The sequence below is a fragment of the Hemicordylus capensis genome, chromosome 17 (genome assembly GCF_027244095.1).
Source record: "Hemicordylus capensis ecotype Gifberg chromosome 17, rHemCap1.1.pri, whole genome shotgun sequence".
NCBI lineage: Eukaryota > Metazoa > Chordata > Lepidosauria > Squamata > Cordylidae > Hemicordylus > Hemicordylus capensis.
The window spans coordinates 1901123-1922137 of NC_069673.1; the positions used below are offsets into that span (position 1 = coordinate 1901123).

Below are 21015 nucleotides of genomic sequence, written 5' to 3' on the forward strand. Positions count from 1 at the left end.
AAGCCGCTGCCAGCCTGGGTAGGCAATCCTGAGCTAGATGGGCCAGTGGTCTGACTCAGTAGAAGGCAGCTTCCTGTGTTTCTGTTTGGGAATCCGGCCATAGCTCAGTGGGGGAGCATCTGCTTGGCATGCAGAAGGCCCTGGCGGCGTCTCCACCTCGGTTGGGAAAGGCTCCTGCCTGGAACCTGGGAGATCCGCTGCCGATCAGAGCAGAAAGAGTAGCTAGATTAGACCCTTGCTAACTCAGCAAAGAGACGCCTTTTAAAGTGGCGATTGTCTTACATTTAGCAGGAGGAGAGCAACTGGCCCTATCCATCCCCAGCACAGCATCCCTCCAGTGGCTGTAGTTGGTGTCTGCCTTATGTTTATTTTTGAATTCCCTTTGGGGCCAGGGGACCATCTTATGTAGGTATTATTTATTTTTCTATGGAAACCACTTTGAGAACTTTGGTTGAAGAGCTGTATATAAATGTCCGTCGTCGTAGTCATAACTCAATGAGTCAAGGGCTTCCTGTTCACTATTTCTTGGGAGGGCCTGTAGCTCAGGGGTAGAGTGTCTGCTCTGCATGCAGAAGGTCCCGGGTTCCCTCCCTGGCAGCATCTCCAGGTATGGCTGGGGAAAGACTCCTGCCTGCAACCTTGGAGAAGCCGCTGCCAGTCAGAGCAGCGAATTCTGAGCTAGAGGGTGTTCAGCTGGGCCGAGGTGTCCCTGCTACGAGATCTTTGCAGAAGGAAGAAATCACAGGACAGCCTGATTAAGCTCAAGGCTTTGCATGTGGCTTTTATTACGCCCAACACTCAACACCTAGGCCATGCAGCATGTGCATATTGTTTTATTTATTTTTTATTTCTCACATTTCTATAACCCCAAGAGTTGCCAGGCCCCCCCCCCTCCGGAATTCCGAGTTTCACCCGGATTTTAAGCCTTTCACCCAGATTGCTGAGTCCACCCGGATTTGCCCAGATTCCAGCTTTCATTTAACAACAACAACAAAAAGCTAAGCTCCAGTCCTTGCAGAAGCGAAGTTCTGGAGCAAAACGTGCCGCCCCCCTTCTGCTCAGAAATTGTTTTCAAGCCCATTTACTTACATACTATGCAAATTAGGCTCCCAGATTTGGAAAGTCAGAATCTGGCAACCCTATATACCGCGCCAAACAAAAAAAAGTCCCTGGGCAGTTCACAATCTAAACACCACCAAAACATTGACGCAACCAAAACCATTTAAAAATACAAATGGAAAAAATTAAAACCCGAAGCTTTAAAACCATAAACTAAAAGCCTGACTTAAAGAGATATATTTCCAGGTCCTTCTTAAAAACATTCAGAGCAGGGGAAAAACTAATTTTGTTAGGAAGGGTGTTCCGGAGTCCTGGTACAACTCTAGAAAAGGCCCGGTTTCGAGTCGCCACCAACTGAGCCGGTGGCAGCCACAACCAAACCTCCTCAGATGGTCTGAGCCAGCGTGGTGTAGTGGTTAGAGTGCTGGACTAGGACCCGAGTTCAAATCCCCCTTCAGCCATGAGACTTGCTGGGTGACTCTGGGCCAGTCGCTTCTCTCTCAGCCTCACCTACCTCACAGGGTTGTTGTGAAAGAGAAACACAAGTATGTAGTACACCGCTCTGGGCTTCTTGGAGGAAGAGCGGGATAGAAAATGTAAAATAAATAAAAATAAAATAAAATAAATCTTAATAAGCGGTGGGGTTGATGAAGAAGGCGGCATTCTCTTACAACTTCAGAACAGCGATCAAATAGTAAAGCAGCAGCACTTAGAGTAGTAATTGAAGGCTTTGCTTTTTCAAGCACACACACACACACACACACACTCCACTTACAGCCCAGCATTTGAACCACGATGCCACGCCGGACTAGTTGTCTGACTCAGTGGAAAGCAGATGAGGGCTGTGACAAACTACGACATCCCAGGAAGCTGAATTCTGCGGATTTCCAGTGCTGCACTCTGCGTCTTTGGACCGGGAGCCCAAAGATGCTCCAGCTCGCTGCACACAGCTGTTACGCAGCTCTCTGTACATTCATGCCCTGCTGAGCAGAGGACGTTCGCCATAGTGTTGGTTTCCAAGCCTGGAAGTTGCCTGTTCTGCAGATCTGGGGGCCAGAAGCTTGCTTTCCTTATCTCTCTGTCTGTCTGTCGAATTTATAGACTGCCCAATATCGAAATCTCTAGGCGGTGTACAGAATTAAAACCTAATATAAGCTATAAGACATTTAAAATTCATGAAGAGAAAATCATAATAAAAACACATCAAAATTCAAACATTGTGTTCTCAGTTGAAGGCCTGGGGAAACAGGTACATCTTCAGGGTCCTCCTGAAAGCAAACAGAGAAGGAGATGCTCTTATTTCGGCAGGGAGCGTGTTCCAAAGCCCCGGGGCAGCCACAGAGAAGACCCAGTCCCCAGTCGCCACCAAATGAGTTGGCGGCAGCCGTAACCAGACCTCTCCAGATAATCTTAATAGGCGACAGAGAGAGGAGAGCTGGTCTGGTGGTAGCCAGCATGACTTGTCCCCTTAGCTAAGCAGGGTCCACCCTGGTTGCATTTGAATGGGAGACTACATGTGAGCACTGGAAGATCTTCCCCTTAAGGGATGGAGCCGCTCTGGGAAGAGCAGAAGGTTCCCAGTTCCCTCCCTGGCAGCATCTCCAAGATAGGGCGGAGAGAGATTCCAGCCTGCAACCTTGGAGAACCTGCTGCCAGGCTGTGAAGACAATACTGAGCTAGACGGACCAATGGTCTGACTCAGTATACGGCAGCTCCCTGTGTTCTTAAGAGGGAGGCCACTTTGAAAGGTGCTTCTTGTTGCCCAGATCGCATGGGTGTTTCAGGGGCGGTGATGGGGAGCCACAAGGGCCCGGCTCTTTTCAGTGTGGGTGGCACCTTGATGGAGCCTTCTCTCCATGCCTATTTGACCGGTGCTTGTCCAGACGGCCTTGAGGCACCAGTTGAAAACATGTTTCTATACATCCTGGCATTCAGAGGTCTGTCTTCGGATAAACTGGGCATTGGATTGATCTCTGCTCTTTGGACGCTTCTTACTGTGTCGACTGTGTAGTGTGTCTAACTTCTAGTGTGAGCCACCATGCGGGTTTTTACCAGGGGGGCCAGATATACATGCTTTCAGGACATAGATTCAAAAGACTCGTTGCTTTGCGTCAGCTGACACGTTGGCTTGCTTCCCCAGGGTCATGGTCGGCAAACACATTTTTAAGCAGCGGCCAGCATCCTGACTCATGCTGTGCTTGTGCAAAGCTCTCTCTGTGTGTTTATTTAACATATTTGTATACCGCCCAAACATATTTGTTATTTATATAACATATTTGTACACTGCCCAAAACTTGCATCTCTGGGAGGTTTACAATGGAATAATACAAATCACAACAAAATGAAAAAGGTTAAAAACATTACAATAATTTAAAATCCAAACAATGTTTAAACCATTAAAACAGTATCTAATTAAAAGCCTGGGTGTTGCCCTAGCTCAGGGGCCCTCAAACTTGGATCCGCAGATGATAGTGTTGAATTACAACTTGCATCATCCCCTGCCACAGGGATGATGGGAGATGTAGTCCAACACGTCATCTCAACACGTCATCTGGGAACCCAAGTTGCAGAGCCTCTGAGCTAGCACAAATATTGTTTAGTTGCATGCAAGGAGCACAACCGCGGCGTATCTCATGTGCTGTGGGGAATCTTTGCGCGAGGGCCCAGTGCTGAAAATCCCGGTGGTTTAGGGCAGCGACACTTTACTTTCTCTCTCCTTTCTTATTCTCTCCCCTTTCTTTCACACTCTTTCTTGCTTGCTTGCTTGCTTGAGTGCTTGCTTTCTTGCTTTCTTTGCTTTCTCTCTCTCTCTTTTGCTATCTCCTTTCTTTCGCTCTCTCTCTCTCTCTCCCTTTCATGCGCACTCTCTCTCTTTTTCCTTTTCCTTTCGTTCACTCTTTCTTTTTCTTTCTATTCCCCTCTCTCCTTTCTTTTGCACTCTCTCTGTCTCACTCTGGCATATTTATATGCCACCCAAAAGTCACGTCTCTGCACAGTTTACAATAAAACAACACAGATTAAAACAAAAACATTTTAAAAAACTTAAAAATGATGACTTCAACATTTTAACAAATGTGCCCTTTCCATTGCAAACGTTCATAAGAACCTAAGAACAGCCCTGCTGGATCAGGCCCAAGAAGGCCCATCTAGTCCAGCCTCCTCTTTCACACAGTGACCCACCAGTTGCCTCTGAGAAGCCCACAAGCAGGGTGGGGCCTGCCCCCTCTCCTGCTGTTGCTCCCCTGCAACTGGGATTCAGAGGCATCCTGCCTCTGAGGCTGGAGGTGGCCCGTAGCCCTCCGACTAGCAGCCGTTGATAGACCTCTCCTCCATGAAGTTCTCCAAACCCTCCTTAAAGCCACCCAAACTAGTTCCGACTTCCACCTGGGACCCCTTGGGTTGTACCTGACTGAGCAGCCCCTTCTTCCTGATTTGCCCCTTCCAGGCAGCCAAAGAAAGGAGGGAAGCCGGCCTCGGCACCCTACGATTCGGACGAGGAGGAGGAGGGTCTGCCCATGACCTACGACGAGAAGCGTCAGCTCAGCTTGGACATCAACCGTTTGCCGGGGGAGAAGCTGGGCCGGGTGGTACATATAATCCAGTCCCGGGAGCCCTCCCTCAGGGACTCCAACCCCGACGAGATCGAAATAGATTTTGAAACCTTGAAGCCCACCACGTTACGAGAACTGGAGAGATACGTCAAGTCTTGTTTACAGAAAAAGCAACGGAAGCCGTTTTGTAAGTGGCCGTCTTGTGAAACCTGTTGCCAGAGCAAGGGTCCTGCCTCCCCGCAGGAGGAGAGCTGGCCATGTGGCAGCAAGCATGGCTTGCCCCCCTTTGCTAAGCAGGGTCTGCCCTGGTTGGCATTTGGATGGGAGATTACACGTGTGAGGACTGTGCAACATTCCCCTTAGGGGATGGGGCTTTCACTCAGTGGTAGAACATCTGCTCTGTGTGCAGAAGGTCCAGAGTTAAATCCCTGGCCGCATTTCCAGTTAGGGCTGAGAGAGAGACTCCTGCCTGCAACCTTGGAGAAGCCACTGCCGGTCTGTGTGGACGGTACGGAGCTAGATGGACCAAGGGTCTGGCTTAGTATGTGGCAGCTTCCCATGTTCCTATGCCCCATGTTAAAATCTTACTCAAAAACAACATCTAAGGGATTTTTAAAAAACTCTTTTTCACTTTTCAAAATTTATCCGGTCAGGTAATCATTTCTGATTGGCCACCATAACAGGTAAGCCCTATCTTTTGAGGAAAGTGTTCAGGTTACATTTTTCTTCCAGGGTAGGGTATTCTGTCTGCAGATAAATTTCAGTAAATACTTATTGAAAGATATGGCCTTCTATTGGAGGAGGAGTCCGTTAGTCATGAAAGATGCTTTGAGGTTTCTTGGCGGCGGGGTCGGGGGGCCTTTAAGAACAGCAACTGATGCTGTCTGGGAGTTTCCAGGTGGAACTGTAGGATCAGGAAACCGTCCTTGACTTTCTGTCACCGAACTCCCAAATTATAGCATCTGTCTAAGAGGGGTGTGTGCATGGGGGTGTGGCCATTGGAGTGGGCGTGGCTATGGGGTGTGGCTATGGGGCGGTTGGGTATCATGGAACGCATCTGCATTTCCGAACTTGCAACTACATTAATCTTTGTATCTTTGCGATTTATAATCTGAATATTAAGGTGATTCAGAACAGACCCGGGAAGGACATGGTGAAAGGGTCTAGAAACCAGTTGAAGGAGCTGGGGATGCTTTGTCTGGAGAAAGGAAGAATAGGGGAGAGTGTGATAGCTTTTTTCAAATACCTGAAGGGCTGTTACACAGGAGGAGGAGTGGAATGCTTGTTCTTTTGCTTTTCGAGGCAGGAAGCAGATCCAGGCCAGGCATCAGGAAGGATTTCCTGACCATAAGAACGACTGGACCGTGGAACAGTCTGCCTCATGAAGGCTCTGTTTCTTGGGAGGTTTTCGGAAGCTGTAGCAACTTCCTGCCCTGAGCCGGGGGTTGGAGTGGGTGGCCTCCCAAGTCCTTTGCAGCCCTAAAGTTCTGTGTTGCTGCAATCCTGGGCTTCTTTGGGCTCTTCTCTCCCCATGCCCTGAGCACTCTCAGCAACTGTGCCTTCCTCCCTCCTTCCCAGCTGCGAGTGGGAAAAAGCAAGCCGCGAAATCCAAGGAGGAGCTCGCTCAGGAAAAGAAGAAGGAGCTGGAGAAACGGCTGCAGGACGTGAGCGGGCAGCTGAATAACAAGAAGCCTGCAAAAAAAGGTAACCAGGACCACCTCCACTGTGCTGGTGGTCTGTGTGTTTGTGTGTGTGTGTGTGTGTGGTCTAGAGATTAGGCCTGTGTAAAACCCCGGGAGGAACCCAGTTTCCCCACTTTTTTCCCTGGGAGAAAAGGCAGGGGGGTTTGGGGGGGGGAGGAGAAAAGGGGGAAACCTACTCTTGGTTTTCCCCAGACGTTCACATCTTCAGTGTGGCCACTTGTCTTTCCAGGAACCAAATGAACGATGAGGACTAGCAGAAAGGGGCAAAGCTGCCCCTGCTATCCCCCCGTTTCTTCGGGGAGCAGGGAAAGAAACAGGCTTTTCTCCCCCCTTCTTGTTTTCCCAGTCTCTTTCCTCTCTCGCATAGAATGCAGAGATGTGGGGTGGGAAACCTTTCACGGAGAAATCTCCCCACTTCTTCTTCTTCTTCTCCTCCACAAAAGCTTTTCTGTTTCTACCATTTCTGCTGGGCTGCTTGAAGAACCTTTGCGATAACAGGGAGGGAAATTCATATGGTGAAGGTGTTTTTCCAATCAGAGGACAGGCCAGATCAAGCCACGGTCTGATTTAAAGCGCCAGGGGAAATTTGCATAGTCCTTTTTTTTTTTTTTTTGGAGAAAAGAATTCCTGTGAATTTTATGCAACGAAAGGGAATATTGGGTTGGAATCTCCCCCACCCCACCCCGAAAAGTTAATGGGAGATTTTTCTGGAAAATTTGCCCATTCAGAGTTTTCTTCCGGGAGCTTTCTCGCCTACCTCTAAAATGCTGGGGGCAGAAGGTGGGTTAGGTGCCCCCGTCCTACCCATCTCCAAGTTCCCGCTCCATCACTCTCCCCACTTCCTTCCTTGATCTTTGCAAACACCCAGTCGCTGATTGGGAGCACAGGCAGCTCTCTTGCCCTGGGTGGGCAGGGGAGGGGTGAGCCTGCCCCTTTGCCCCTCTGGCCAGAACTGGGATGTAGGCCAGGGGTGGCAGCAGTGGCTTTCTGGCTGTTGTTAAACTACAACTCCCATCATCCCCTGCTGCAGCTTATCATGGCGGGGGGGTGATGGGAGTTGTCGTTCAACAGCCAGAGAGCCAAGGTTGCCCCCCTGCACCCTTTGCTGGGGATGACGACTGGGGCTTGGTGAAAAAGTGGGCATGAATGCAGCAAGGACTAAGCAGAACTCGGTACGGCTGGCTTCCACTGAAATGGTGAAAATTCAAATTTTTTTCCCCCCCATCTAGAAAAATCTGGCTCCACCCCCTCTGGCGGCCCGTCCCGTCTCAGCAGCAGCAGCTCCTCGGAATCGGGAACCAGCAGCTCCAGCGGGTCCAGTTCGGACAGTAGCGATTCGGAATAAACCGCGGACACTTCTCGGGCCTGGCCGGCCAACGGACCTCTTGCCTGCACTCACCCTGACGCTTTGCTGTGTCCCCCCCCCGTCTGTCGTTGGGTTATTTCCACAGTCTGCTTCGTTCCCTCGTGACCAGTTCTACACTTTTTTTGCTCTTTTTAAAACATTTTTTTTTTTAAAAAAAACAAACAACCCCAGTGTTATTAAAAAAAAGAAGAAAAAAAAGACACCTTCCAAAATTAATTTTCCTCCCCGCTGCTTTTCTTAGGTCAAAGATCGTTTTGTGTGTGTGTGTGCGCGCGTGTGTGTGTGTCCGACTAGACTTTACGACAAATAATTCGCTTCGCTTAAAGTCTCTAAACTTTTCAAACAAACAAACAAACAATGGGAGGTGGTTTCCTTACCACTGAGACTCTGAATGAGAGATCCCTTGAGGACACTTGCAAAGTGTAACCCTTTTCCTTTTTCCTGGAATTTCTTCCTTTTTCATACAGACCAAGATTGGCTCTCATCTCCAAGAAGGCGCAAGGCAGAGAGGGTGGGGAGGGAACCTTTTAAATGGGGGCGGGGGGCGGGTGGACAAGCTCTTTGTAAAATGGTACTGTACCTGAAAGATGTTAGCTTTTGAAGTAGTTGATGTATTGGTTCTTAGCTCTAGTATTCCTAGGCTCCTGTGGGCCCGATCCACCAGGAAGCTCCCCTGAAGAAGCTAAGGGCAGCTGTGAAAAGCGCTCGAGGGAGAAAATTTCAGGTGGATCAGGGCCCCCATGTATACATTGTGATGAAGATCATTGTCATCATCCTTTTATATATATTTATATATATATATATGAGGGAAGAAAAAAGAAAGCTCATGTACTGTGGATTGTTTAAAAATGTATCTTTTTAGATCTTTCTTTTTATCCTTTTTAAAGAAAAATGCATTATAGAGGTTCAGAATCCTGTTCTGAGAAGTTCTTCAGAGGTTGGCTGGCACCCGGAGTGGAGTCACTGCGTGGCATCTGCCCACTGTGTGTGCATGGCGCATACTCCCCCCCCGCCCGTTTCTTAGACCAGAGAAAGGGGAGAACCCTCCCAGGATGGCCCTTGTGGTGTGCCCCATAGCCCTGTGGGCCTCTTGGGCTGTGGCCGGAATCTACCCTGGGGAGGGGAGAAACGTCGCCCACCCCACTGGCCCACTGCCAGTCGGTTGACGCCTCCATGTGTCGAGTGAGATTCTGAGAGGTCTCCGGCTCCTTGGGAGAGGCATGCCGGAGGACGTGGTGAAGGGAGACGCGCCTCTCCCACACGGGGAAGCCCGGCTGGTTTACGGACTGAAGCGGTGGTCCTGGGAACCCTGGTGTTCCTCACTGACCAGTAATGGTGGGCAAGCTCCCCGGAAGGACACCCTGCCCGCAGGTCTTCGCCGGGGTTGTATAGTTGCCTCGCAAAACCTACCAACGATGTCGCAGAGATTTCACGCCAGGCAGTGCAGTTGTGATATTGTGACACGTGGTGTGTCCTGGGTCTGGGTGGTAAGACGGGGGTGGGTGTCCCCAAAGATGGCTGGATGGCAACTCCTATCACCCCCTGCCACCGTGTGGCGGGGGGTGATGGGAATTGTAGTCCAGCCGCCCCAAGCTTCAGGAACCCCGTTTCAAGGCAAAGTTTGGGTGCACCCGAACCCCCGAGGGCCAAGCAAAGCAGGCAAGCAACAGACTCTCTTCCCTTTTATCTTTTTGTAACAGCCAGAAAGCTCTTAGGATACTTGTCAGTTGTGGAAGTGCAGGTTTCCAAATAATCAAAAGTTTTACCTCAAGGTATGGTGTGGTGGTGGCGGTGGTGGGGATAGAATATGGGGCGGGGAGACCTTTTTGTAAGGTTCATCCATTTTCTAGAAGCTATTTTTTTTTTCCTTTCCAGCCTGTTCCTGGAGACCTGCAGTTCTGCAAAAGACACGCTCCGTAATGGACTATCCCATGTTCTCATGTATATAGAAATGCTTTATTTATTAACACCATTGGTCACTTAAAAAAAAATCTATCCTGCATTTTGAAGAGCAGCATTTGGCGGGGCGGGGGGGGGGTGCAAACTTTTTTTGGGTTTTTTTAAACCAAGCTCTGATGAATTGGGAGCCCTTTTTATTTAAATGCCTCTGACTTTTTAACCAACGGGTGCTACGGATCTTTGATAGTTTCCTGTGCCGGTGCTTAATCCTTGTATGTGTATTCCGTTCTTTGGGGGGGGGGGGATGTTCTGGGTTTTGTTTGGTTTCTTTTTGTACAGAACTTTGGAGACTTACAGGTATCGGTAACTTCCAGATAAAGCATGATTTTTTCTTTGTATATTCCTAGTCCCCTTCCAGGTCGGTCTTTTTCTCTTTCTCTGTATCTTAATTGTTTTAAAGTAGAACAGTTTGGAAAAAAAATAAAATAAAAGGAACAAAGACTCAGGATCTTTTTTTTTAAACCCACTTCACTAAAAACTGTATGCATGACTTAAACCGGGGCTGCAAAACATTGTACCTCCAGCTGTTGTTGACTGCAGTTCCCACAATCCCCAGCTACAGTGGCCAATATTCAGGGACTATGGGAGTTGTAGTCCATCAAAAGCTGGGGGTGGGAGCAAAGTTGTGCAACCCTGGCTTAAACCAAAGGAGGTGGCCCCCTTTCAGTCTCCACCACCTGTGTAAGCCCCCTGCCCTTTAGAGAATTAGTGTAGCATTGTGGCTAGCAGAGTGATCTACAAATCATAGGAACATAGGAAGCTGCCACATACTGAGTCACACCCTTGTTCCATCTCGCTCAGTATTATCTACCCAGACTGGCTGCGGCTTCTCCAAGGTTGCAGGCAGGAGTCTCTCTCAGCCCTCTCTTGGAGATGCTGCCAGGGAGGGAACTTGGAACCTGGATGCTCTTCCCAGAGCAGATCCATCTCCTAATGGGAATTGCTTCCAGTGCTCATATGTAGTCTCCCATTCAAATGGAACCAGGGTGGACCCTGCTTAGCTATGGGAACAAGTCCTGCTTGCTACCACCAGACCAGCTCTCCTCTCCCTTGCATCACTAGGACCTTGAGTAGTTGCGTCAAAGTCAAGAGGATTATTTATTTATCTAACACATTTTTATGCGGCCCCAGACACAAGTCACATGGCCTTCAGGTTAGCTGCATGGAAATCCTAGCCCTCCCGCACACATTGGCTAACCCCCGGGGTGAGCTTGTATTGCTAGGCCAGGGGTGGACCTGGTTGGCCCTCCAGCTGTGGTTCAACTCCAACTCCCATCTCCCCCACTACCTTGTGGCAGGGGATGCTGGGAGTTGTAGTCCAACTTGGCCCACCCCTGTCCTAGGAAGTTGCTTTCGAAAGGTGCTCTTTCGCAGCCAGCAATCAGGCCACGGATCCCCCACTGCAGCTCTCTGGCTGTTGAGGGTTAACATCTCCCATCATCCTCCCCACTCACAATGGCCGGTAGCCAGGGATGATGGGAGTTGTAGTAGGCCAACGGCTGCAGGAGAGTCAAAGTCAGAGACCACTATTCAATACAGTGTTCCCTCTAACGGGGATTTCCAGATGCTGACTACAACTCCCATAATCCCCAGGCTATTGCAGCTGGGGATTCTGGGAGTTGCAGTCAACATGATCTGGGAATCCCCGTTAGAGGGAACACTGGTTCAGTGGCCGATCGCCTGACACGAGCCCAGGCGGTACCTATAGTTTCCAAAGCCACTAGCCTTCAATCCAAGCAGCCTGCAGTAGGAAATAAGCTTAAAGCAGGGGTGGGGCACCCTGACCCTCCAGCTGTTGTTGGAACTACAACTCCCATCATCCCCAGTGGCTGGGGATGGTGGGAGTTGTAGTTCAAAAACAGCTGGAGGGCCAAGGTTCCCCACCCCTGCCTTAAAGCAATAAATAAAACACACATACACACACCCCGGAGACCATGTAAAAATACATACATACATACATACACAGCACACAGTGCAGAAATAATGCAGGCGTGAAATAAGCCACCTTGGGGAGTTATGCCTGCTGCGTTCGCTGCAGACATGCGCCCAACACAGAGAGGGCAGGTCTCACCCCTGAGGAGTGCCGTTTTTTGAGTTTCACGCAAGGCGGCACAATTCTGGGCTCCCCAGCTGCCCTTGCACTACAACTCCCATCACACACCCCCGCCACAGCAAGGGGGTGATGGGAGTTGTAGTCCCACGACAGTGGGCATCCCCCAGTTGCTCAGCCTTGCTTTTCGCATTCCCCGTTCAGCAATTGGGTTCGGACTGTTTTCCAAGGGCTTCAGTGGGGTTTAAGCCAACGGAGAGCTTGGGGTGCAGGCTGGCCAGTGACCAGGCTTGGTCGTTGCTGGCTTAGCTGCACTCCGGCCTGGTCAAGAGGGGTCTTTAAACACCAAAACAGAACCCCTTCCCATAATGGTTGCCCTTCCGGAAAACCTGGTTCGGGCCCTCCTACTGTATGTCACTGGACTCCAACTGCATCTGGGGACCCAGGCCTGAGGCCCCCTCCCCACCAGCAACGCTGGAAACCAGGCCTCTAAAGTACCAGAAAAAGTAAACACAACCAAACCGTCGGCAGGACATTTTGGAAAGCGGTGGGGGTGGCCGTCCCGTGCCGGCTGCCTCTCCCTTGGCACCGAGGCTACATCACGGTGCAAAATTTGGACTGCCCCGTATCCCTGGAGATGTCCAGCTTGTTTTTCTCCCGCACCAGGATGGCCTGGTTGCCGTACTGTGTGTACCACATGCTGTGGCTCCTGCTGAGGTACGACCCTGGGCCCAACGTCTCCAGTTTCTGCTGCTGCTGCTGCCAGATCAGCAGCGAAGCGTCTCTGTACCGGAGGCGGGCGTATCGCTCCGAGAGCGCCTTTTCTGCCAGGGGGGGCCGGCCGCTCATCTCTGCAGGCTTCCCGGGGTGAGGGCTAGCTTGCCGCTGGCTAGCAGGCGCCAGGGGCCTGGAGAAGAGCCTGGTTCTGAGGCAGGAGGGAGACCCCTTCAGACACGGCGGTGTGGCAAGAACGCCATGACTCCCTGCCAGCCAGAGCTGCCCGCTGAGGGTTGTGCTTGTGGCAGGGAATAATCCTTCTCAAAGGCTTGGCCTGAGCAGCAAAACCGAGGAGACCGATATTCTCCTGGCTTCCTGGCCCCGAGGACTGGGAGGGTCCCACCTGATCCTCCCAAATTCACAAGGTCCACACGACCAGTTTCCTGTTTCCTGTTCCAAAGGGAAACTGAAGGCTTCTCTTGACACAAAAGACAGCACTTCCTCATCTGTCCTTTGGCTTCTCGGCCTTCTCTTTCCGGGGGTCCCAGACCCCTGCACCCGGCCTTCCTTTTGGAGCTTGCTCGTCAGCTTCAGGCCTACAATGTGGCTTCCCTCCTTGTAATCCCACCCAATTTCCTGGTCTTCTGGGACTGGAAAACGTGAAACTGGAAAGAGAAAACTAGACACCGTCCACTTTGCTTGCCAGCTTTTTCCGGCCAGAGGGGAAGCATCCGGCTAGCAATGTATCCTGCAACCTGGCCCAGCTTCTTGCTCGGAAAATGGGAGCCACCTACAGTCGGGTGCTGCTGAAATGGCCACCAAATGTATCTGCTGCCATGGAGAGAACGTGCCGAAGAGGTCGGGTGTTTCTGCTGTGCCCAGGACAAGCTGCACCCCTTTGTTGGCTGGACTGCAACGCGATCTAGATCATCTCTTCACAAGCAAGAATCGGAGGGGAAACGGGAGACAGATTGTCCTGCTACCAGAGTTGGGAAAAGGCGGATTCAGGTTGGTCCTGGAGAACCAGAATAAACAATAATTAGGAGCACAGAAAGCTGCCTTCTACCGAGTCAGACTATTGATCCATCTAGCTCGGTACTGTCTACACTGTCTGGCAGCAGCTCTCCAAGGTTTCGGGCAGGAATCTCCCAGCAAAGGGGTTCTCAAAGTTGGGTCGCCAGATGTCTCCCTACGACAAGCCCCATCATCCCCAGCCACAGTAGACTGCGGGTGATGGGAGTTGTAGTCTAACAACATCTGGGGACTCTCAAGATTGGCAACACCCACTGCAAGGCAATCGCTACATATTTTCACCATATTGTGGCGACTACTCAACATCAGCTCGCAATCAATCTGTATTTTGAGCAAAGATCAAGTAAGATCAAGTAAATTAAGAAGATCAAGTAAATTAAGAAGAATAACAAAATAAGAATGTTACAATCAGCTGGATCGTGGCTAAGTCATTTGTTGGCATATTTTCACTGCAGCTGCACAAAATATAGCTACCGTACAGGTTACTGAGGAATTTGTCTCTGAAAGCAATATATGTCCAGTCGATCCAGCTATCTCGACAGTAAAGGGGAGATCGACCTTGTACGGGAGTTGTAATAAAAGAGGCAATAGAACAGAACATGTATTGTTTCTACTTCCCTGGCAGCATCTCCAGATAGGGCCGAGAGAGATTCCTGCCTGTGTCCTTGCAGAAGCCGCTGCCAGTCAGTGTAGGTAGTTCGGAGCTAGATGGACCAATGGTATATGGCAGCTGACCCAGGAGAAGGCAGCTAGGTCTCTATCGCATTTTCTAGGGGATGAGGCCATAGCCCCGTGGTAGAGCATCCACGCGCAGGAGGTTCTCTCCCTGGACGCCGACCTCTCCAAGGCAGGGCTGGGAGAGAGACTCCTGCCTGCAGTCTTGGGGAAGCCGCTGCCAGTCAGGGTAGGCAGTCCTGAGCTAGATGGGCCGAGATCGCAGTCACTGGAAAGCAGCTCCCTTCCTGCTGCAGCACAAGGAAACCCCTACTTTGTGCCAAGGGGTCGTGGGCGGCAGGGGTGCCTCTGAGCACGTGCAGAGGGTCTCCGGCCGCCTCTGGAGGAGTGAGATGTCGCCGGCGGCAGCGGTAAGCCCAGGGCCCCGGCCTCTCCCCACCTGGGGACCACCCCGCGGCAGCCTGCCTGCCTGCCTGTATCCCTGCCTGCCCTGCCGCCACGCACTCACCAGCGCCGCGTCCTGGTGGTGCCCGGCTGGCGCGCCCAGGGCGCACGGGCGCTGCGCCTCGGCTGGGCCCGGCTCCTCCTCCGGCGCCGCGTCGGTCTCCAAGAGACCGGCCAGCCTGCGGAGGCGAGCGCCAAGCGCGTCCACGGGCCGGCGGGCGGAGTTCCGAGGTGCTCCGCCCGCCGACGCCGCGCTGCCCTGGATCCGAGGCTTCCGAGCAGAGGCAGACCTCCGCCCGCCGGCCAGTCCTCCTCGCCCCGCGCGCAGCGGCGCCCTCTGGGTGCCCAGGGCAGGCTCGCGCCGCGTCTTGGCGCAGCGCCTCCCACGGCGGGCGCAACGGCCCGGGGGAGGAGAAGCCAAGCGGGGCCCACCACGGCGGGCGCCAGCAGGATCAGCACGCAGCAGGCGCCGGCCGGCCGAGCTGCTGCACCCCACGCCTTGGCTTTAATTCGGAATCAGGGATGGGGGGCCTGGTGGACGGGGGAGAGCGAGCTGCTTTGGAGGAGTCCGCTTGTCCGCATCCTGGAGCTGCCCTTGCCTGGGAAGGGCACAGCACAGATGGGGCGAGGCTGAAGCTCCCGTTGTGGGCGGGGAGTCCCGAGTTCAAATTCTCCCTGGGTTTGTGAACTAACTTGGGGAGCGGTGTGTGTGTGTGTGTGTGTGTGTGTGCGTGCTTTTGCCCTTCCCCGCCAGATCCGCCCTCAGGAGCTCTCACACAGGCATAGGCGCCTGCAGCCCGGCGGGGAAGCTGCTGCCAGCCCGAGCCTACACTTCAGCCCCTCTCTGCCTAGCAAAGCTATGTTGTGTTCAGGTGTGCACCCAGGTAATTTTGGAGCCTGGACCTAAAGGCCTTTGGAGGTACCCCCCACGGCCCCACCCCTTGCTGGAGGCCCACCCCTCCCCTGCAAGTTAAGCATCATCCCCCCCCCACACACACACCCTGACACATGCAGTATATTTCTCACACATCACAGGGGGCTTCTTGGGGGCACAGACAGCAACTGAACTCACAAGAATGTAAGAATCTACAACAGGTCTATGGATGCAAAGATGCATTAGCAGAAACATTTCAGCCCACAGTGTAACATGTTGCCATCCCACTGATTTCTTTCCCCGCTCCCCACTCTGTCTCTAAAGCACCCGGCACAGCTCACAATCACACTCGGCCGCCCGGTGCAGTGCGGGGGCAACGGTGACCCCACCACCCAGTGCAGACAAAAGATGATTTGGGAGGGGGGGTGAGGAGGTTTGGAGGCCCTGGGCTTCGGCCCCCAAGTCCAGAGGTAAGAGTGCCACTGCATCAAGGCACATACAATCTGTGCCCAGGCTATGCACATAGGGCATTATTGAGCACATGTATGGTTATGAGCCCGATTCACACGATACGTCCAACACTCATCGTCCAATGCATGTGCGGTGCGCAAAGGTACAGATCTCCTAGTAGGAAGTGTTAGTAGGCTTTGTGGTTTGCACATGAGGACAGTACAAGACGAAATCTTGACCACAATAACTTGGGGAAAATATAAATGGTGAACATGGAAGTTATTTTACACTACTGTTGAAGTTACTCACTGGTTTTAGCTTAATGTTCTAGTGGATGGAACAATGTTAATGATATTAATAGTTTGCTTTCCAGTGGCTTGGTTGGGTTTTCATCACTTTTGATTGTTTTCTTATATGATGGCTTTTCTTATATGATGGGGAGTACATCTGCTAGATGTGTACTTTTTAGCTTATATACTTCCAAGTCGACACCAACTTGATGGCACTTAATCAGTCAATCAACCATACTTGTTTAGAGTTGATTTTTAAAAGTTACATGTAATTTCTCAAGATGTTTTAGGTTGTTTGTAAAGAGTTGCAGGCTTTCTACTAAAGAAGACCCGTGGAGGGTTGAAATACGTAGGGTGACAAAGAAATACTGAAGAACTATCTCCTTCGTAAATCCTGTACAAATGAAGATCGTTTATGGGGTATTTCTCCCTGTACATGGAGATTACACCATTCAGAATCCCCTACATGTAGAACTTCTTTGGACTGGAAGATGTTTAGAACTGATGATGACCTCATTGGTCTCATTCTGAAATACAGTTTTTGCATGTTGATCATATATCCTTGAAATACGGTACCTAGCATTTTGTAGATGATATTTTAGGATTGTAGTTGATTGATGATCATGATTAAGTGCCATCAAATCAGTGTCAACTCTTAGCGACCACATAGGTAGATTCTCTCCAGGATGATCTGTCTTCAACTTGGCCTTTAAGGTCTGTCAGTGACCTAAAAAGGATTGTAGTACCAGGTTATATTCCATTGTGGTGATTCCCGCCCCCCTCCCCATAGATGTTTAGAGCAATGGTTTTATGATCTACAAGCTTAACATAGGAAGCTGCCATATACTGAGTCAGACCCTTGGTCCATCTAGCACAGTCTTGTCTACCCAGACTGGCAGCGGCTTCTCCAACGTTGCAGCCTGGAGTCTCTCCAAGTCCTGTCTTGGAGATGCTGCCAGGGAAGGAACTTGGAACCTGTAGATGCTCTTCCCAGAGCGGCTCCATCCCCTGAGGGGAATATCTTACAGTGCTCACCCATTCAGATGCAAACCAGAGTGGACCTTGCTTAGCAAAGGGGACAACTCATGCTTGCTACCACAAGACCAGCTCTTCTCCTTTATAATAATGTATTAAATGAACATTTCATGTGCTGGGAATCGTCTTTCTGGTGAATGCAGGGTTTTGGTTTGTTTGTTTGTTTGTTTGATTGATTGATTGTTTGTTTGATTGATTTATTGATTGATTGATTGATTGATTAAGTGCCGCCAACTTGGTTTCAACTTTTAGCAACCACTTATATAGATTCTCTCCAGGATGATTTGTCTTGGTTTGTTTACAGTTATATAAAGACCCTAGAAATATGTACATTAATCATTGGACAAAATACTGCGTGCAGTACTGTGCAGTTCTGGGTCCCACATTTTAAGGATGCTGATAAACGGGGTCAGGGGAGGGAAACTTAAGATGCTGAGGGGTCTGGAAACCAAGCCCTGCGGGGAAAGGTAGAAAGAGCTGGGGGTGTTTAGCCTGGGGAAGAGAGGACTAAGGGGAGATATGAGAGCCGTCCGAATATCTGAAGGGCTGTCTTCGTGAAGAAGAGGAAGCCGACTTGCTCTTGGTTGTTCCTAAGGACTAGAACCTTGAATGACGAGGAAGCAGATCTAGGCTAGACATTAGGAGGGATTTCCTGACTGTAAGAGCTGTTAGACAGGGGAACAGCTTGCCTCATGAAGTGGCTGTGGACTCTTCTTGGCTGGCGGTTTCCAGACAAAAGCTGGACGGCTAGCTGTCAGGGGAGTGGTTGCAGATTCTTACCCTGAGCTGGAAGAGGAAAAAACAAACAACAAATATTTATATATCGCTTTTCAACGGAAGTTCTCAAAGCAGTTTACCCAGAGAAAACAATAATAAAGTAACAAGATGGCTCCCTGTTCCCAAAGGGCTCACAGTCTACAAAAGAGACACAAGACAGGCACCAGCAACAGCCACTGGAGGGATGCTTGGTGTAGTGGTTAGAGTGCTGGACTAGGACCGGGGAGACCCGAGTTCAAATCCCCATTCAGCCAGGAGACTTGCTGGGTGACTCTGAGCCAGTCACTTCTCTCTCTCAGCCTCACCTACTTCACAGGGTTGTTGTGAGGAGAAACTGAAGTATGTCGTACACCGCTCTGGGCTCCTTGGAGGATGAGCGGGACATAAAATGTGAATTAATAATAATAATAATAATAATAATAATAATAATAATGCTGTGCTTGGGTTGCAGAGGGCCAGTTGCTCTCCCCTTACTCAGGAGGAGAGAGCCGCCATTTTGAGGCCTCGGCCCAGTGTGGGGGTGGGGTGTTGCCTTAACGAGGCCGACCTTTGCCTGAGGGGGCTGCTCATCTATTATTCATGGCGCAGCTGTCCGCTGCCAAGAAGTTCTCGGAGCAGGGCCCATAAGCTGAGGCCGGAGAAGGCGGCTCTCTGCCCCAAGAGGCTCCCAGTTGAGTCCGAGCAACGCGGGAGATGCCAGCAACAGCCGCTGGAGGGCTGGATAGGGACAGTTGCCAACACACGCCCAGCCCACTCAAGTTGAGAGAGCCTCCGCTTGAAAAGATGCCTCTCTGCCCAGGTAGCAGGCGAGATTCTCCACCTGTGTGCAGCCAGAGGGCCTGGAGATGGTTCCTAGTCTGAGGAGTTTCCAGACGGAAAAAGAAACACTGGGGAGACGGCAACCGGTGCCTCTGGAGGGAGGCTTTTCTCGGCTGAAGAGGGACTGTTGCTCTCCCCCTGCTCAAGAGAAGAGAGGAGAGCTGGTCTGCTGGGAGCAAGCGTGACTTCTCCCTTTAGCTAAGCAGGGTCTGCCCTGGTTTGCATTTGAATGGGAGCCTACATATGAGCACTGGAAGAGATTCCCCTGAGGGGATGGAGCCGCTCTGGGAAGGGCAAAAGGTTCCCAGTTCCCTCCCTGGCAGCATCTCCAAGAGAGGGCTGAGAGAGACTCCTGCCTGCAACCTGGGAGAAGCCGCTGCCAGTCTGTGTAGACAATGCTGAGCTAGACGGACCAAGGGTCTGACTCAGTATAGGGCAGCTCTCTATGTTCCTAAGAGAGTGCCTACTTTGACCAGCTAGCAGGGATGCTTCCCGAGAGAGCCTGCCCTGCCCCAAAGAGCCTACAAAAAATGGAAGGGAATGCCAAGGAGACCCCAGCAACAGCCACTGGAGGGATGCTGTTCAGGGCTGAAGAGGGACTGTTGCTCTCCCCCTGCTCAAGAGAGAATTCCGGCTTGCTGCGCTCTGGAAGTGTTGGCTTTAAATCACTTTACAGCGTCGTCTTCCTTGCGGTTCCATTGCACCCAAACCTGAGCAAGCTTGCCAGGAATGACAGGTGACCTTTCACCAGCCATCTGTACGGGCCGTGCTAGCAGCTGACAGCGCCTTGTGGCTATGTTGGGAAGGAAGACGATGCCAGCATGATGGAGAGGAAAGAGAAGATGTCGGGCGGGGGGCGCCCGGACTCAGGCAGAGCGCCGTGGGCTCTGTATACAGCAGCTGCATTTGGCAACATAGCCGGCTGACTTGATCTCGGAGCTCTCAGGCCCCTGGGCCAGCCGCACCCAACTGGGGTCTGACTGCCAGAGCCTTCCAAAGAAAAGGGGATTTGCAGTAAGGCCTTGCTTCCGTATCTTCATGGCCCTGTGGCATGATGGCCGGCAATTTCTCGCCTGGGCAAGGACGCCAAGGAGGCCCTCCCAGAAGAGGAAGTCCAAGTCAAAGCTCAGACCCCTGGCCAAGGTGAGACCTCCCACATCCCTCACACTTGGACCCACTCACAGCCTGCTCCTTGAATAGAGCCCCCCCACCCCCAGCAGAGGAGCCTGGAGATGCTGAGGACCCAGTGTCTCCCAGTGAGATCCCAGTCCTGTTGCTGGGGAATGGAGGAGGAATGGAGGAGGGGGTGGGCGGGTAGGGCAGAAGTGTGGAAGAACCCACCCAAAGTCTTATATATCTTATATGGCATGCTGTTAGGCAGTGGAACTGCCTGCCTCATGCAGTGGTAGGTGCTCCTTCATTGGAAATTTTCAGACAGAGGCTGGACGGCTATCTCTCTCAGATTGCTGCAGCAGAGGGTTGGACTAGATGACCTCCCCAGGACCCTTCCAACTCTGATTCAAAATGCAGATAATTGGTAACATGGTGCTGTATGAGTTATCTCAGTGAATCCCTATGAAGAACTATCTATCTATCTATCTATCTATCTATCTATCTATCTATCTATCTACACATAGACCAGATAATCCATTCTGATAGAGATAGACTGTTAAAAGGCCAGAAACTAAAAAAATGCTGGGGGAGGGAACCCTAAACCCCACCGGCTTGGGACTGCCTTTGGGGAGTTGTGACACAACCTGCTGTGCCCCCAAACCCACTTTGAGGTGCCCAGTGCCCCACAAAGGGGTTGGATGGGGCTGCCTCAACTCCCCATTATTTCCTATGGGAGAAATGCAAACATTGAGGGGGGAAATTCCAAAAAATCATTAAAAATCACAGGAATGACGAATTGCTTTGGGGTTCAGTGGGTGGTTGGCACCCCTGAGTGCCTACCACCCACTCTGGTTTTGTGCCCCTAGGTGCTCTGCATAGGGAATAATGGGCCAGTTAGATCTGGTTTGAATTGGGTTCGAATGTGAACCGAACTGTGCCGGGGGGGAGGGCATTTGAGCAGAACTGAAACTACCCACCCTGGATTGAAGCTAGTTCAAACCAAACAGGCCAAGCTGGTTTTGCACACATCTCTAGTTTACAGAGATATAAATAAGTTGATAAATTGGCGATGCTATGCACATATTGGTTCTATAAAAACAT

General features: G+C 51.2%; 2 protein-coding genes across 11 annotated transcripts in view; one reads left to right on the plus strand and one right to left on the minus strand.

Annotated features, from left to right (window-relative positions):
* Positions 1-10079, plus strand: part of BRD3 (bromodomain containing 3) — a 58077-nt gene extending 47998 nt beyond the window's left edge. For all 8 annotated transcript variants that reach the window (XM_053282183.1, XM_053282188.1, XM_053282184.1 and 5 more), the window contains 3 exons: positions 4505-4797; positions 6189-6314; positions 7543-10079. In XM_053282183.1, coding sequence (XP_053138158.1) covers positions 4505-4797; positions 6189-6314; positions 7543-7658 — 535 coding nt within the window. In that variant the 3' untranslated portion in view covers positions 7659-10079. The remainder of the gene's footprint in view (positions 1-4504; positions 4798-6188; positions 6315-7542) is intronic.
* Positions 756-14775, minus strand: BRD3OS (BRD3 opposite strand). Of its 3 annotated transcripts, none has more exons than XR_008312776.1 (3): positions 14621-14775; positions 12211-13420; positions 756-2327 (listed from the first exon to the last, which is right to left on the minus strand). XR_008312776.1 is itself a non-coding variant. In XM_053282194.1 (2 exons), the coding sequence occupies exon 2, from the start codon at positions 12535-12537 to the stop codon at positions 12283-12285; it is 255 nt and encodes an 84-aa protein (XP_053138169.1). In that variant the 5' UTR covers positions 12538-13420; positions 14621-14775; the 3' UTR covers positions 10718-12282. The 3 variants fall into 3 exon arrangements, 1 of the variants encoding a protein (XP_053138169.1); XR_008312775.1 differs by having other exon boundaries at positions 12187-13420; XM_053282194.1 differs by lacking the exon at positions 756-2327 and having other exon boundaries at positions 10718-13420.
* Between the last annotated feature and the right edge of the window lie 6240 nt (positions 14776-21015).

Excerpts from the sequence above, each read along its gene's own strand:
- BRD3OS (XM_053282194.1), bottom strand. The coding sequence starts at position 12,537 with ATGAGCGGCCGGCCCCCCCTGGCAGAAAAGGCGCTCTCGGAGCGATAC.